At 52.5% G+C, this 12200-nt stretch overlaps 1 protein-coding gene across 1 annotated transcript; it reads left to right on the top strand.

The window, feature by feature from the left end:
• Positions 1–10069: 10069 nt before the first annotated feature.
• LOC132081129 (transmembrane protein 100-like) lies at positions 10070–11350 on the top strand. Its single transcript, XM_059484661.1, has 2 exons — positions 10070–10093; positions 10166–11350. The coding sequence occupies exon 2, from the start codon at positions 10396–10398 to the stop codon at positions 10765–10767; it is 372 nt and encodes a 123-aa protein (XP_059340644.1). The 5' UTR covers positions 10070–10093; positions 10166–10395; the 3' UTR covers positions 10768–11350.
• Positions 11351–12200: the final 850 nt, after the last annotated feature.

Raw genomic sequence — 12200 nt, 5'->3', positions numbered from 1 at the left:
TTGGCAGCAACTTCAGCGGCACAGCAAGGACTGCAGAGGTGGGAAAGGGCTGGGAAAAGGAGACAGCCCACAAGAGAAGGTTCACAGGGGTTGTTGCAAACTCAGAAGGCAAGCTGACCCTGTAGGGGTTGTGCAGAAGGGGTGCACAGTGTCAGGTAGCTGGGTTGTTCTCTGCCTCTGTGTGCAGTGAGGTTTTCTTTCTCTTCCTACACCACATTTTAAAATTTCAGAAATGTGTAAGACTTTAAATAATTTGAATGACTCACTCTTTCAAACCAGCCTTGTGCTGTAGCAGAGATAGATTCAATAGCAGCTGAACTCAGGGGCTGGGGGCTTTGTTATAGGATGTGCAATTGTTATTGGAAGAAAGTACATCCAGCTGAGATGAGGAAACAAAGACTTAAGGTAGTGTTTGATGCCAGGGGATAGGATTACAGAAATACAGGAAATGAGCAGTATTTTTGGAAAGTGATAGATGATCCCAGTGTTGTGTAGACATGAGCTGAGAAAGCATAGAGGGCCAGGGAGAATTAGCAGCTGATTCCTTCTTTGATTCCCTTGCAGTAGCATTTACAAGGTCTTTGGGTTTTCCGTACTTGAAGGATGGGATCCTGAGGAGGAGGCAAGTGTTTTATTTTCTTTCCAGAATCTGTGACTTTAAGCATTTCCAACTGCTACAGTTTTTCTTTTTCCCTGGCTCTCTTCTCTCCTTCCCCTCTACAACTTCTCCACAGACTGTGCTTGTTTTGCAGGTATGTTTGGGATAGCAGCAGTGCTGCTGTTAGTGCACACTGCAAACAGCAGAGCTTCTTGGAGGGCTTCACATGCACCAGTTGTCTTTGGTTAGCATTAGAGAATAATAGGATCCCAGACTGATTTGGCTTGGAAGGGATCTTAAAAATCATTTAATTCCACCCCTGCCATGGGCAGGGACACTTCCTCCTATTCCAGGGTGCTCCAAACTCCATCCAACTGGGCCTTGGACCCTTCCAGGGGTGCAGGGGCAGCCCCAGCCCCAGCTGTGCTCAGTTCTGAAGCTCTGCTGAGCCCCCAAAGGGTTCATCCTGGAGGTGTATTACTGCGACCTGCGTGGGTCGCAGTTGGTGAGAGAGAGACGGTGAATCTTGTATCTTGATCAGAAGGCTTGATTTATTAATATATGATATAATACATTATAGTTATACTAAATAGAATATAGAGAGAGAGGTTTTGCAGAGCAGCTAGCTAAGCTAAGAAGAGATAGAAAAGAACCCACAACAAAGTTGTGGCCAAGGACTCAGTCCCCTGGCTTGAACTGATGATTGGCTCTTAATTATAAACATAGAAAATGAGCCAATCAAGGTGAATCCTATTGCATTCCACAGCAGCTGATAATAATTGTTTACCTTCTCTTCGGGGGCCCCTGGCCTCCCGAAGACACAGAAATGTGAAAGAAAGGATTTCTGTGGAGAAATGTCTGCGACAGACGTGTCACCAGATCTGCCACCGAGTGCTGCTGAAGCACATGGAGAGACTCAGCAGTGGGGCTTTAGGGCTGCTCCCCATCTAAAACAGAAATAACCCGAGTCTTGGTGAGAGGGATGACACAGCAGTGGTGTGGAGGAATGTCCTGCCTCTGCCAGCCCTTCTGAGGGCTCTGGCACATGTGAGTGTGACAGAGCATGCCAGGCTGTGCCCTGCTGCTGTGACTGTCCCTGGCACCCTCCCACCCTGGGAAAAGGGCAGGAGGAGCTCCCTGAGCTGTGTGAGGCATAAGGGAATTTCATCAAAGAGCAGTTTAAGATGGTAAATGTTGAAGTGGGAGGAAAACTCCCAGCCCCCTCTGAAGATGACAAATTTGCTGTTGATGTTCTTCTCTAAATGAGCTTTCTGTGAGCTCCAGAGAGCAGGTTACTTGATTAAAACTGTGTGTGAGTCAAACCTGAAGCATTAACAGCTGACCCAGCAAGTTGTTGTGCCAGTCTAGAGTTCTAGAAAGAGCACTGCTGCTGCAAAATGCTGGGACAGAGCTCTTGGGTTTTAGGGGAGCCACTAGGGGGGAACTGTATGTCCACACACATTTTTTAGTTTTTATATTCTTTTACCCAAATCAGTCTCTCCCTAAGTTACAGAATTCAGGATGAGCCTGTGTTTTCCAGCTGAAGCTTTGCTGAGATATTTTGTCTGGTTCTGCTAAAGCTGAAAGGGGTTCCACAAGCATGCAGAGCCCACTGAGGATGCTGGGTGTGGGAGCTGCAGGATGCAGAGAGCTCCTCCAGACTGTCCCAGGGTGTCTAATTATCAGCACACTGTAAGCAGTGAGTGGGAAATGCTCTAATAGCCTCATGGATGCCAGGGGAAGGAGCCAACAGGGATTTTTGGTGGGCAGGCAGCCAGTTCATGGCTGTGCATTTCCAGTCCTGAGTCCTGTCACCATTGTGGAGGCACTGAGAGGCTGCAGCAGATGATGGATCTGACACCAGGGCTTGCCAGTTGTTATCTGTAAAACAGAGATTGATGTGATTCCACTTGCTCATGAGCTTGGTTTTCTGTGTCTGTGCTCTCTGCAACAAGGCCTCTTGTTCTGGTGGATTGTGGTTGATTTTTAGAAGCATGTACACTGGGACTGGTGCAGATGACATCTGGGTTCACTGGCAGCTCCCTAGTCCTCCTTCACATGCATTAATAACAACCTCACAAAAGAAAACCCCTAACCATTGCTCAGTCTGACATGAAAACAATTCATTAAGTAAGTATTAAAGTTCCTACCATTCACCACACAGATTGAGTGCTATTTTTGTAACCAGCACCCAGAAGAAAAGATCTATCATCTTGGTTTTAATTTGTGGAGAAAGAAGAGGGTTAGCATTTTAATAAAAAAAAATTCTATGGCTGGTTAATTAATGTGAGCTCAGTAAGACAGAAGAGGGCAGGAAGCACCAAGCCCCATGTGCCAGGGAACAAAGAGCTGGGAATGGGAGGGGGAAAAATTAAAAGGGAGTTTTGAACTTTCTCCTTTCACAAGGAGAAAGGTTACAGTAATCTGTTGTTTAGGCACACAAATGAAGATGTTTGACTTATTTTTAGCCAGAAAAAGAAAGATAACCAGTGGATAACGAGTTTGGATAAGAAAAAGTAACTAGAAGCAAGATGTGAGTCAGTGGAAGAGCCTGGCCTTGGAAAGAAGCTTGTCTGGAGTGTTCCCCCTGGTTTCTGGGAGCACAAGCCCCCAGATGTGCTCATGCTGCTGTCAGGTTCGTCCTCACCCATTGCATGTTGTAGAGGGAAACAACTGATTTGTCTCACCTGAGGGGTGACTGACCCCAGTGGGGCTCCTGCCCTGGGCAGCCTTGGGTTGTGCATTTCCTTCCACTGCAGCTCTGTGGCACCTCAGCATCTCTCCCCTCTCCAAAGCAGTGTGCCACAGCTGTTGGTTCAGCTGGCACAGCCTGGAGCTCTGCAGTTTGCAGTTGTGATCTCTGGGCATCCCTCCCTTGGGGTTTAGTTTCCTGCTTCAGGCTCTGAAGCTCAGCACACACAGAGCAGTTTTCTCTGCAGGTGAAGGCTCCTAGAGGACATGTTAGCAGTAGATCTTGCTTTTGGGATTGTTGAGTGCTTTCATGCAAGGTGAGGGCATCTGCAGCTCTCACTGCCTCCAGGGTGGGAGTTTTGGGTACCAACCAGGCATAGGAACACAGAGGAGAGAGCACAGGAATCAGAGAATCATTTAGGTTGAAAAGATCTTCAAGAACTTCAAGTCAAAATGTTCCCCCATTGCCAAGACCACCACTCAACCATGTCTGCACATCTTTTAAATCCCTCCAGGGACAGTGACTCAACAAAAAAAAAAAAAAAAAAAAAAAAAAAAAAAAAAAAAAAAAAAAACCCACCCCAAAACAAAAAAAAAAACCAAAAAAAAAAAAAAAAAAACCAAAAAAAACCCCCCAAAAAAAAACAACAACCAAAAAAAAAAAAAAAAAAAAAAACCCAAACCTTTAAAAACTTACTGGAACCATAAATAGTGCTTTAATTATAATATTGTGCTGACTGCGTAATGGTATAGAATTCAAATAGTTGGATACTGGATGCAGGGATGAATCAGACTATTTTTTGTATTTAAGCAAGTTTGGGCATATAAATTTAAACATAACCACATATTATTCAGTGTGTTTGCCAATATATTTTAGACTATTTTCAATCTTAACTACCTGGTATTGTCTCAGTTTTAAATGGTGTTTGTTGTGTTGTGCTGTTCTGGAGTCTTCTTGAGGGTGACAGAGCTCTCACAGAGATCCTGCTGTCCTTGCAAGAGCAAACTCACCAGGTTTAAAGGAGTATTTTGACTGAACAAAGCATTAGTGATTTGAATCATGTGTGATTCCATCTCCCTTCCTCCTACCAGCGGGAGCACCGTGGTCTCCATTCGTAGGGAGGAGTTGAGGGTCTTGCTTATGACAATGCAAACAGCATTATTTGGGCTTTGGGCTTTTAATTAGCTTGGGTTTTATTTGTTTTTTGGGGTTTTTTTTTCTTTTTAAGAAGTAATTACAGTAAAATAGCTTATTTGTATGTATTAGGTGCATTTCTTATCTGTGAGCCTTAAAACCAGTGTGCTGGTGTATGAGTCAGCTCCCTGGGCAGCACTGGGAGCACCCACAGCTCCTCTCCAAGGGCAGGAGAGGAGATCAGCAAAGCTGCTGGGGGCCTCTTCTCCCAGCCTGGAGCTTTTCCTGGCTCAGGATGGCAGCAGGTGCCCAGCACTGAGTGCTGAGTGCCCACTGTGGCCCGAGCTCTGTGTGAGCCCACCCCAGTGCTGGGAAGGAGCATGGCTGTGGCTGGGGTGATGTCATGATCCTTTTCCATCTGCTCCCATCCATCTCTGAATCCTCAGGAAAGCATCCTTGTGGTGAGACACGGGAATGCCTCATTTCCAGCCCCCTCCCTGGTTTGGAAGTTCCTCTGGAATGCTGGGGCTGACCTTCTCCCCCTGCTGATGGCCCAGAGGGGCTCCCCATGCAGTGTAAGAGCCACGGGCCCAAAATAGCTCAGAGATGTCACCCAGCAGCTTGTCACTGTTGCCAAAGTCTTTGTTGGAGTGGATCAAGGTGACACTTGGCTGCTATTTTCAGCCCCACACTTCCTGATGGCTGTTGGTGCTTTATTCCCCTGCTTTGATTATTTATTTATTTCCCTTTTGCTGAATCATAGACCTGGAAAATACTTCTTAGGTCACTGAGGATCCACGAATGTGCCTCCTGATTTATTTTGCTGCCTGTTTTCCAGCTTTACTTGGCACAAGGCAGCTTAAAATGGACTCTGAGATGCCACCTGTGCTTCTTTGATGATGCTTTCCTGCTGCGTGATTTTCTTCCCTGCTCTTTATCTTAAAATTAATGGAGCTGCTCAAAGTTTAACACTGGCTTTGCCAGGGTTTTTTCCACAGTCAGCTGTGGTTGCTGGTGCCATATTCACCTGCTCTCATTTCTCTTCAGCTCTTCATTGCAGTCTAAGTTTATTTATGGTGGGGGACAGTTGTGCAATAAATTGTTATTCAGTATTTCCTACCCCAGTCTCAATCTATCATGTGGCTCTTGCATGAACTGTGCCAGATTTTCATCATGGAAAGTGCTCAGGCACTGGCACAGACTGAGTGGTGGAGTCACCACCCCAGAGGGATTTAACAAATGTGTCAATGTGGCACCTGGGGACGTGGTTTGGGGTGACCACGGTGGTGCTGACTTCGTGGTTGGAACTGATGATCTTCCAACCCTCACAATTCCGTGATTCTGTATGGGCCAAATAAAGGCAGAATTATTAATTTCCTCACAGAGCCAAAGGAAAAAACCCTTGTGAGGATTTCTAAGTTATTACAAACTGCTGGGGTTCATTGCTTTTTTCCACTTCCTCTGTGCAATAAGTCAATGCCTGTGGTCTGCTGGCATTTAATTTTTAACCAAGTGAGGGTCATTTGTTGAGAGCACAGTGTGAGAAGGCTTCAGGGCTGCCAGTTACTGGATTTCTACAACCTAGACCCCAGTTTGAGCTGTGTGTCCCAAAACTGAGCAGTGAGGTGGGCACAAGTGAGTATTACTTCTTTGACTCATGCAGGGACACGTGTGAATTGTGTAACAGTGATTTTCTTCAATTTGCTCACAGATGTTCCTGCCAGATATGTAGTTTTCTGTTCTTGTTTCCAGCCCCATTACCTTCTAGTTCTGGACAAAATAAGGCATAATTCCTCCATATTCAGAACTCCCCTGTGCAGTGGTTTAGCTCCAGGAAGGAGTGTGTCCACCCTGAGCACAGCAAGACCTGGAGCTGGAAGCAGAGCATGAGGGTGTCTGTGCATCCTGGCCCTGCCTTCTTTGCTGCAGCACTTCCATGTGCTCTCAGAGTTATTTTGGCTCTAACATCTGCTTTGAGAAGGTGGTGTCAGTGTCTCTGGTCACTCACATATTATGGACTGAAGGTGGTGTCAGTGTCTCTGGTCCATAATCGTGGACTGAAGGTGGTGTCAGTGTCTCTGGTCACTCACATAATTATGGACCATGGGACTCCTTCCTCCTGCCACAGTGCTAGAGAATGTGGATCTCCTCCTGCACCTTGCTTCTTCTGGGATTCCCTAGTGGTGCTCAGCATCATATTTGATTCTGGGCTTCCTTACTTGAAAATTGGAGACATTGAACTGTTTTAGAGGGATCCTGGCTTCCTCATCCTTCCTTTCCTCCTCATTCCCCTCTAGGACTCTGGGTTTCTTGCTCAACCACCATCATCCTGTCACCCACCCAACCCATTCACCTTCTCTGCTCTTTGCTGTTCCTCCTCAACAGGAATTTCCCAGGTGTTTCCTTCCCTCCTGCAGCTCTTGCCAGGCTTTGGAGCCTCTCTGCAGCCAAGGGCACCAGGCCAGGCTGTGGGCAGGGCTCTGGCAGCAGGGAGAGCTCCTGTGCCCCATCCATCACCCCAGGGTCCCTGGGGGTGTCTGTGTGTACAGGGAGTGCCATCCCTCCCTGCTCCTGCCAGTGACTCATCCAGCCCCAGCTGCACTTTCATCTCCTGTGGGAAGAGGGAGGAGGATGCACAAGTCTCTATTTCTGCTGTGAAAATTACACCCTTAGGTTGGTACAGCAGTGTGGAGGGAAGGAGTGCAGCACCCAGGCAGAGGAGTGTCAGCCCCACCAACGGTGGGAGATTCAGTGCCCAGAAATGTGGACTCACACCATGCAGCCATTGCACATTTGTGAGTTTATAGAAAACAACCATGAGATCAGAGAAAGTTGCCTGAATTTGGCCTCTGGATGAAGGAGGGAAAATTCATCCAGCTGCCTTCCACTCACGAGTGTGAGAAATTTCCTGGTGGTGGCCACGCCCCTGTGCAGGCTTGTCCTGGTCCTGCTTTTTCTTTCCAGCCAGGAGCAAAGCCAGCATGGCTCCCTGACATGCACTGTGCAGATGATTTCTTTAAAGCATCTGTGCAGTTGCAGAGGTCCTTGGTTGGACATTGCTGCCTCTGCTGCTTTGAACACTCTCAGGTGAGCTGTGTGTGGGTGGCAGTGGGAGCACTTTGATGCAGGCACATCTCCTGCAATGGGTGTGCAGCTGTGCTTCACCCCTGTGCAGCTCCAGGAGACACAGGGCTGCCACAGCAGGGTCACATCAGTCCTGCTGAGTCAAATACTCAAAGCCCTCGTGCATCAGAACTGAGACATGAAAATGGCTGTTTTTCTAACCAGCTGGGACTTGTTTTTCTCACCTATTGCTTTCTCAAGGCCAGTCACCGCTCTTCAGCACCACTTAAAAACAGGTACAGCTGTCAACCCACAAATGCTGCCAGGTTTTGATAGAAGCCAAGAGTGCTTTTCAGTCCTCTGAGTGCAGGCTGGAGGTGTGGGGATGCTGCAGAGGGTATGACCAGCACGGAGGACTGGAGCTGTGTTTAGGGGTGGCACCACATCACAAATTTCCTGAGAAGAAGTTTGGGAAGTGGCGCATTGCTACTTGGAGTATTTTGGATATACTCCAAATTCTTGGAGTATTTTCTTCCAAAATACTCCAGATTCTTGGATTATTTTCTTCCAGACCCCACTGTCAGCAGCAGCTGAATTATTTTAGCTGATATTTTCTTCAAGGGTTCAGCTCAGGGTAAATTTAAGCCTGAACATTTTCAAGTTTGACAAAGCCTCACAAAGCTGAAACTGGAGCTTGTGCTGGGCGGTATCAGCCTTCTGCCCTTGCTCAGAGGGCATTGACTCATGCCGTTCTGCTGCTCTTCCTCCCCTCTAATGAGCAATCAGGAGAGTAAATAACAAAACTCGGTTTGCAGAGCACTGTTGCTGCATGTCTGCCTTAGCTGGAGTTATTTTCCCACTGCCATCCCTGTGCACAGCCAAGCCCTGTGCCCAGCTCTCTGTGTCTGCAGCTGCCTGCCTCTGGGCATGCCATGGGAATGTTGGGAACTCAGCTGATACCTGATCAACTTCCACTGTTGTTATTTCCAAATGTTATTGAAGAAACTGGGAGAAAGAAGAGAAGCCAGGAGTCTTGCAGAGCCAGCCCCTCTGTTTGGGTGCTCACAGGTTGCACACAGCTCCCCAGGCCAAACCTGAAGGGGGCAAAGGCTGATCCGAACCAGCTTTATTCCTTCCCAGAGTGGCATGACTTCCCTGAGGATGCTGTAGGTAAGAACAGTGCCCATTAAATCCCCTGTGCAGATTAATGCCCAAACCTTCCCTTTCCTGAGTCAATCCCATCAGCTCCTCTGATTCTCCATCTCAGCTTCCACAGAGCCTCCCTTTCATTGTCCAGCTCTGCTGCTCCTGCAGTGTGGATTTTCTTCCTTGTTTTTGGCTTCCTCTCAGTTAATGCAGACACACAGCTGGGCCCCATCAGCTCAGGGGAAGCTCTGACCTGGGAAAGGCTCCAGGTCTTCAGGTTTGCTGCAATAGCTCATTCCTTTCCTCTCTCCTTCAGGAAAACCAATTAAAAGATAAAACAGTGCAGGAGAAGCCAGAGATGGGAACTGTTTGTGCCCTCTCCAGTCCTGGTGCCTCTCTGATCCACTCAATGTAAAGGCACGAAAAGCTTTTGCCCTCAAAAAAAAGTCTCTGGTGATGTTCAGAGCTGGGCAGGAGGATTTTGTACTGAACCTCCTCCAGGCTGTTTGTGTCTCCCTCCGCCCTGCCCAGGAGCCCTGGGTGGCATCACTGGGCTCTGCCACATTGTGCACGTGTGTGGTTCTGTGCTGGAGCAGCGCTGAGCCAACATCCCCTACTTGTGCTCACCACTGCTGTTTAAAAATGGTTAATCTTGGTGGTCAGGATGTGGGCACTGCAGGGCAAGGAAGCAGTGCCCGGGAGTCCTGGTGGGTACGGTGCCAGCTCCCAAAGCCCAGCCCGGCCCGGCCCGGCCCGGCCCTCCTTCCCGGGACAGCTCCTGTGGCTCTGCTGATCCCCTCCTGCTCTCAGCTGCCTTTCAGCATCCTGCTCCCCTGGACCTCACCCTGCTGCCGCCCTGCCTGCTCAGCAATCATCGGAAATCCCAAATCCTCCCGCACCTCAGCTCCAGCCCCTTTCCTTCCAGGTCCCGTGATCGGTCACCCTCTATTCCCCGCAGTGTCACCCACAGTGTCCCACCAGCAGCACCGGCCCATGGGCTCCCAGTGAGGCCACCTCAGCCCTGTGCCAGGGAACTGAGATGGAGAGGGTGACACCGGGAGTAAAAGAGCTTGGAGGGAGGTGATGGTGCTGGCATTGCCCAGGAGGAGGCAGAGGGGCTCAGGGGAGCGGTCCCTGCCCGTTCCCTTGGGATCTGCGTGCCCGGGGGTGCAGCACTGCGGGCCTGGGGACACCGGGCAGTGGGGACAGCGCTGCCCGGTCAGGGTCCGGGCTGGCGAAAACAGACGCAAGTTGGAAAAACACACGCCAAGAGCGATGCCAGGCGGCTTCTCCCAGCCGAAAGAGTTAACAGGCGGCGGGGCCGAGCCGGTCCGCCCACCACCATGAGATCACCGCGGGCAGCGCCAATCCCCGCTGCAATCCTCCTCCAGCCCTCGCTCCGTCTGGCAGCAAAGGAGCCGCGGCTGCGAGTGAGAGCGGCGGCAGCGGAGCCCCGGCCCGTGAGCACCGAGAGCAGCGCCGAGAGCAGCGCCGAGAGCAGCGCCGAGAGCAGCGCCGAGAGCAGCGCCGAGAGCAGCGCCGAGAGCAGCGCCGAGAGCAGCGCCGAGAGCAGCGCCGAGAGCAGCGCCGAGAGCAGCGCCGAGAGCAGCGCCGAGAGCAGCGCCGAGAGCAGCGCCGAGAGCAGCACCGCCGGACACAGCGAGCATGTAGGATCCGGGACCCTCCCTGCACCGCCCGCACAGCCACTCTCGCCCGTCCCAGACGCGCCTTGTGCTGCTCCTTCCTGGCTTTTCCTGCCAACATGATGGGCTGCAAGTCCAACTCACTCACTTGCCTGCAGGGAGGAAAACCGGGGCTGCCGCTGGCCACAGCCACCGATTCCACGGCCACGCTCAACAAACTGGCCCTGGCCACGGGCGGCACCGAGAAATCCTGGTACCGCTGCATCTTCCCCTTCGGCATCGTCTCCGTGGTCATCGGCGTCGCAGCGACGTGCATCACCTTCACCATCAATGGCCCCCAGATGGACATCGCTAAGGTGGTCTCGGTGGCCACCTTGATCTTCGGGGTGGCGCTGCTGGTGGCCGCCTATGTGTGCTGGCGGGCCAAGCGGGAGCGGCAGCGCCAGCGGCAGCGCCAGGAGCCCGTGGCTCTGGAGCAGGGAGCGCTATGAGCCGGGCTGGGGCACAGCTCAGCTCCACCCGGAGCCCCCTGCTCACACAGCCCCCCTCCGCGAGCAGAGGGGTGACAGCACCGGCTTTGTCGCATCCGAGGAGGTCCGGACCGTGCCCGAGGTCAGCTTGCCGTCATCGTCCACCCCGCCCGCGCCAGCGCTGGTCCGGCCAGCCCCGCTCCCGGCACGGGGTAGGGGCAGTCCGGCCACGCCAGAGGCTCCCTCCGGCCTGCCCGCCTGGGACCAGCATGGAAAGAGCCCGGAGAGCGGCCGAGGAGGCTGGAGAGTGGCCAGGGAGCAATCACCAGACAGGGACCGGCTGCTGTCCCTGCCGTGCTCCGCCGGGGCTCTGTGCCCAGGAAACCGAGGCAGCCCGGCAGCCCCTGGGGGTGTTGGGAGAGTCCGGCATCACTTCTGTCCCCTTTCGGTTTTCCCTGTGGCGAGGACCCGCGTGGCGCAGGACAGAAGAAGTTTAGGAGGAAATTGTGTGTGTGCTCTCCGGGGAGCTGCGGGCACGATGGGCGCGGGGTGCGGGACGCACAAACAGCGGTGCGGGAGCGGGGCCGGCCTGGCAGGGACACCGGGGACAGGCACGGCGACACGGGCGGGTCGGGAGCTGAGCCTGCCGGGGGAGCGGGAAACGGGGAATGGAGGGGCTCAGCCTGGAGCGGGCGGCTGCTCTCGGGGTTTGCTGTGCGTGGAGGAGGAACTCGGGCTCTTTCCGAGCCCTCGCCGGTGACCCAGCCCGGTGGTGCCCCGGGCTCCGTGCCAGGGATGCCCGGGGTGCGGTGCTCGTGATGTGAGCCCGCAGCAGCATCCCCCGGTGTGCGAGTGTGACAGCAATGCTGTTGTGGAGAGGGAGCTGGAGGCTCATCCAAAAGGAGAAAATACACTTTTAAGACTTTTTTTTTTTTTTTTTTTAAAGAAGTCCATGCTCCCATTCTTTGAATTTAGCTTTGAACTCATGACTCTAAAAAACAACAGTGAGACCCGGGCACGGGGTTCCTCTGTGGCTGCTCCTCTGTGGTGCCCGGCCGCGGGGGCTGCGGCGGAGCGGGGCTGCTGCCCTGCCCCAGGGCAGCCTCAGGGCCTCCGAGAGCAGCCCCAGCACCGCGGCCGTGCCCAGAGCTGCCGAGAGCAGCCCCGGGCCGGCAGCGGAGCCCCCCAGGCCCAGCAGAGCCGGGAGAACGAGCGGAGCCGAGCCGGGGCAGAGCCGAGCAGTGCCCGGGCAGCCGGGGCTCCCCCGTGTGTGCTGCGCCTCATGCAGCCCTCCCTGCCCGCAGCTCTCATCCCCACGGGCTTGTCTCCATCATTCTGTCGTGTTCCACAGCCCCGGAGCTGCTGCTTGCCACAGCAGGCAGGGTCCGAGCCACCCTCAGGAGAGTGGGAATCCGGGTGTCAGGGCTTGGACACCCAGTCCCACAAACCCAGGC

The sequence above is a fragment of the Ammospiza nelsoni genome, chromosome 17 (assembly GCF_027579445.1).
Source record: "Ammospiza nelsoni isolate bAmmNel1 chromosome 17, bAmmNel1.pri, whole genome shotgun sequence".
Taxonomy (NCBI): Eukaryota; Metazoa; Chordata; class Aves; order Passeriformes; family Passerellidae; genus Ammospiza; species Ammospiza nelsoni.
This window is presented reverse-complemented; position numbering and strand designations above follow the sequence as displayed.

What these genes read in the sequence shown, in the direction of transcription:
- LOC132081129 (XM_059484661.1), top strand. Translation starts at nt 10,396, where the DNA reads ATGATGGGCTGCAAGTCCAACTCACTCACTTGCCTGCAGGGAGGAAAA.